Source organism: Grammomys surdaster, unplaced genomic scaffold (assembly GCF_004785775.1).
Source record: "Grammomys surdaster isolate TR1022 unplaced genomic scaffold, NIH_TR_1.0 125928, whole genome shotgun sequence".
NCBI lineage: Eukaryota > Metazoa > Chordata > Mammalia > Rodentia > Muridae > Grammomys > Grammomys surdaster.
This window is the reverse complement of record NW_021620751.1, coordinates 1,119,714-1,123,656: the sequence shown is the minus strand read 5'-3', so window position 1 is coordinate 1,123,656 and position 3,943 is coordinate 1,119,714. Positions and strand designations below refer to the sequence as shown.

Genomic DNA, 3,943 nt, shown 5'->3' with positions numbered 1-3,943 from the left:
GTTGAATTTGTGGTAGGTGTGGTTGCATTTGTGGTAGGATTGGTGGTTGGTGCTGGTGTGGTTGCATTTGTTTTTGTTTTGTCAGGGATTAACTGTTTTTGAGGAAGGCATAGAAACGAAGGGGGACTGCGATATATCATTATCATTTTAGATTCTGGAGGGCAAATTTTAATCTGTGGACGTTTATTTGGTAAATTGTGATGTATTTTAGGTTGCTGTTTCTGTGAACCATATACATAATGTCCATATGGATCATGTCTTAGGTGGTTATAACTGGGTTGTGGATATCTTCTGTAGTTAATGGGTTTCCATGGCCTTTGGAATGGCTGTGATTTTGGCCGGATGTGATGACTCTCACCAGGCTGTAGAAATTAAAGGGAAAAGAAACTTTTAAATTCCGTCATTTGAATTTCAAACCATAGCATATATTCGTACTAATTATTATTTTTATTATGTAAGTTATAGGAATAAAATATGGTAATTCTATACATGTATACAACATATAGTAGTCAATTAAGGATAGTTGATATTTTTGTGTTAAACATTTAAGAATTTTTGATGAACTCAGTATATATATTCACATTTATATAATATATATTTGTGAAACATGTGTATATTTCTTATTATTTTGTTTTTGGAGACTTTGAGCAATTCTCTTTTAGTTGTTTTTAAAATATATATATTTGGTGTTTATAAAATATAGTCACCTATGTGCTGTAGAACATTTACACTTATTATTTTATTATGTATAACTATGTTTTGTGATTATTTTATTTATTTAAAATGAACACATAGTAATTATGTATAATTACCTTAAACTTTATTTTTTGAGATGGTAATTATGACATTTTGCTCTTTTTTTTTTCTTCCCTCCAAACACCTTCCAAAATGTACTTCCTTTCTGTCTTTCAAATTCAAGAGCTTTTTTCATATTAATTGTTGTTACACACACACACACACACACACACACAAACACACAGATACATCTGTATATAAGTATATAAATGCAACTTACAGCCTTGCATGAATAGAGACAAACAGTAAAGCTTCAAAACTTTTACAGATTCAACAAGACTTAATATGCTATTTACCAAGTGATAGTTTATTGAAGAAATTAAAAGTGAATGGGACCTCATAAAATTGCAAAGCTTCTGTAAGGCAAAGGACACTGACAATAGGACAAAATGGCATACAAAAGACTGGGAAAAGTGGTAGCAATCCTATATCTGATAGAGGGCTAATAATATTCAATATATACAAAGAACTCAATAAGTTAGACTTCAGAGAATCAAATAACCGTATTAAAAATGAGGTACAGAACTAAACATAGAATTCTCAACTGAAGAATATTGAATGGCTGAGACGCACCTAAAGAAATGTTCAACATACTTAGTCATCAAGGAAATGCAAATCAAAACAATTCTGCGATTCCACCTCATACCAGTCAGAATGGCTAAGATCAAAAATTCAGGTGACAGCAGATGCTGGCAAAGATGTGGAGAAAGAAGAACACTCCTCCATTGCTGGTGGGATTGCAAGCTGGTACAAGCACTCTGGAAATCAGTCTGGAGGTTCCTCAGAAAACTGGACATACTACTTCCTAAAAACCCAGTTATACCACTCCTGGGCATATACCACTCCAAAAGATGCTCCAACATATAACAAAGACACATGCTCCACTATGTTCATAGCAGCCTTATTTATAATAGCCAGAAGCTGGAAAGAACCCAGATGCCCTTCAACAGAGAAATGGATACAGAAAATGTGGTATACTTATACAATGGAGTACTACTCAGCTGTTAAAATAATGACTTCATAAAATTCTTAGGCAAATGGATGGAAGTAGAAAATATCATCCTGAGTGAGGTAATCCAGTCACAAAAGAACACACATGGTATACACTTGCTGATAAATGAATATTAGCCCAAAAGCTTGGAAAACCCAAGATATAATTCACAAATAACATGAAGCTCAAGAAGAAGGAAGACCAAAATGTGGATGCTTCAGTGCTTTTTAGAAGGGGGAACAAAATACTCAGGGGAGGAAATATGGAGACAAAGTGTGGAGCAGAGACTGAAAGAGAGGCCATCCAGAGACTGTACCACCTGGGTATCCATCCCATATGTAGACACCAAACCCAGACACTATTGAAGATGTCAGGAAGTGCTGACAGGAACATGATAAAGCTGTCTCTTGAGAGGCTTTGCTAGAGCCTGACAAATATAGAGGTAGATGTTCACAGCCAACTATTGGGTTGAGTGCAGGGTCCCCAATAGAGTCATTAGAGAAAGGACTGAAGGAACTGAGAGGGTTTGCAACCCGTAGAAAGAACAACAATATCAACCAACCAGACTTCCCAGAGCTCCCAGGGACTAAACCACTAACCAAAGAGTGACCCATGAGTCCAGCCAAATATGATTGTCGGACATCAGTGGGAGGAGAAGCCCTAGGTCCTGTGAAGGCTCAATGCCCCAGTGTAGGAGTGTAGGGTAATGCCAGGGCAGAGGGGCCAGAGTGGGTGAGTGGGGAAGCACCCTTATAGAAGTAGGGGGATGGGGGATGGGATACAGGCTTTCTAGACAGGGAAACTGGGAAAGGAGATAACATTTGAAATGTAAATAAAAATATCTGCTTCTGGTCTGGTGCCCAGAGCAGCTCTGTACCCAACATCACAAAACCCAGAGGAAGCGGGCCTCCCAGGAGCTCTAACCCAGGCAGTATCTCAGATAATGGGTCTGGCAAAACAAACAAACAAACAAACTAAAAACAACAACAAAAAGATAGTTTACTTATTTCAAATTATTTTCAAAAGTTTCTAGGAGATGCTAATTCGCTAAGATCTTATTTTAAGCTCTCCACAAAAGAATTTAAGTCTCTGTTTAATATTCTCAAGAAAGCTGTAAATCCTAATTTCCCTCAACAATTAATTGACAAAAGAGGAGTAATTTTACAAAAAGTAGAAGCTATTATTAATCTATATATTATATAGTCTGATTAGTTGTTGGCTATTTTATAACAGTCCTTTGATAAAAGAGATTATTAATATAGATTTATATTTCTTTAAATAGTGTCTTCATGACTCTCTGAGTGTGGAAGGAGCAGCTGCTGGCACTTCTGTCCTGAATTTACAAGAACTCTGAAAAATTGCCTCCAATGAGGGAAACAGTACCCTCCCAGTAGGAGTCTCCCGAAATACTCCATCATGCCTTGTTCACTTTTAACTCTCTAAAGCTGAAAGCTCATGGCAAATCTGCTGCTGACTGCCTCTGGCATCACCGAGACCAATAAAAATTATGCCACAGCTATGTGGAAGGACCCTCTTACCCTTAAAGGGAATGGCCCGGACCCAGTTCTCTTATGGGGCCGAGGATTGATATGCTTGTTTGATACCATAGAAGGCACAGCTAAATGGCTGCCAAAAAGTTTAATGAAATAAATAGATACCCATACAAAGCCAGGCCCAACTATAAATAAGATGAATAACAAGTGACATCCAGGGAAGAGAAATCTTCCTGAGAATTCCCTTCTTTTTCCTTTCCAGGAAAAAATGAATCACCCATGATGCCTGCCGTTAGAAGTTCTAATCCAGATGCTGGCCTCTGAACTTATACTACTCAGAACTTTGAAGGGCCATTGACAAGAACATCAAACAGCTAGAGATTGACATCACTAATATGAAGAAATCCCTCGTTTCACTGTCTAAAGAGACCTCCAAAAATTACAAAGGACTTTATTGGACTTGATTTATTCTTTTACAATAGAAAAGACTGTATACAGCTCTTGACTGTGTACAGCCCTTAAACAAGAATGTTGCTTTTACATAGACAAGACAGGGATGGTTAAAGATAGCATTAAAAAGGTCAGAGAAGGCCCAGAGAAAAGACAGACAGAGAGAAAGAGAGAGAGAGAGAGAGAGAGAGAGAGAGAGAGAGAGAGAGAGAGA

At 37.4% G+C, this 3,943-nt stretch overlaps 1 protein-coding gene across 1 annotated transcript in view; it reads right to left on the bottom strand.

The window, feature by feature from the left end:
* Muc7 (mucin 7, secreted) overlaps positions 1-3,943 on the bottom strand; it is a 22,836-nt gene that overhangs the window by 313 nt on the left and 18,580 nt on the right. Inside the window, exon 2 of the mRNA XM_028752648.1 lies at positions 1-362. This exon is cut by the window's left edge and continues 313 nt beyond it. Within this exon, the coding sequence (XP_028608481.1) occupies positions 1-362 (362 nt within the window). The remainder of the gene's footprint in view (positions 363-3,943) is intronic.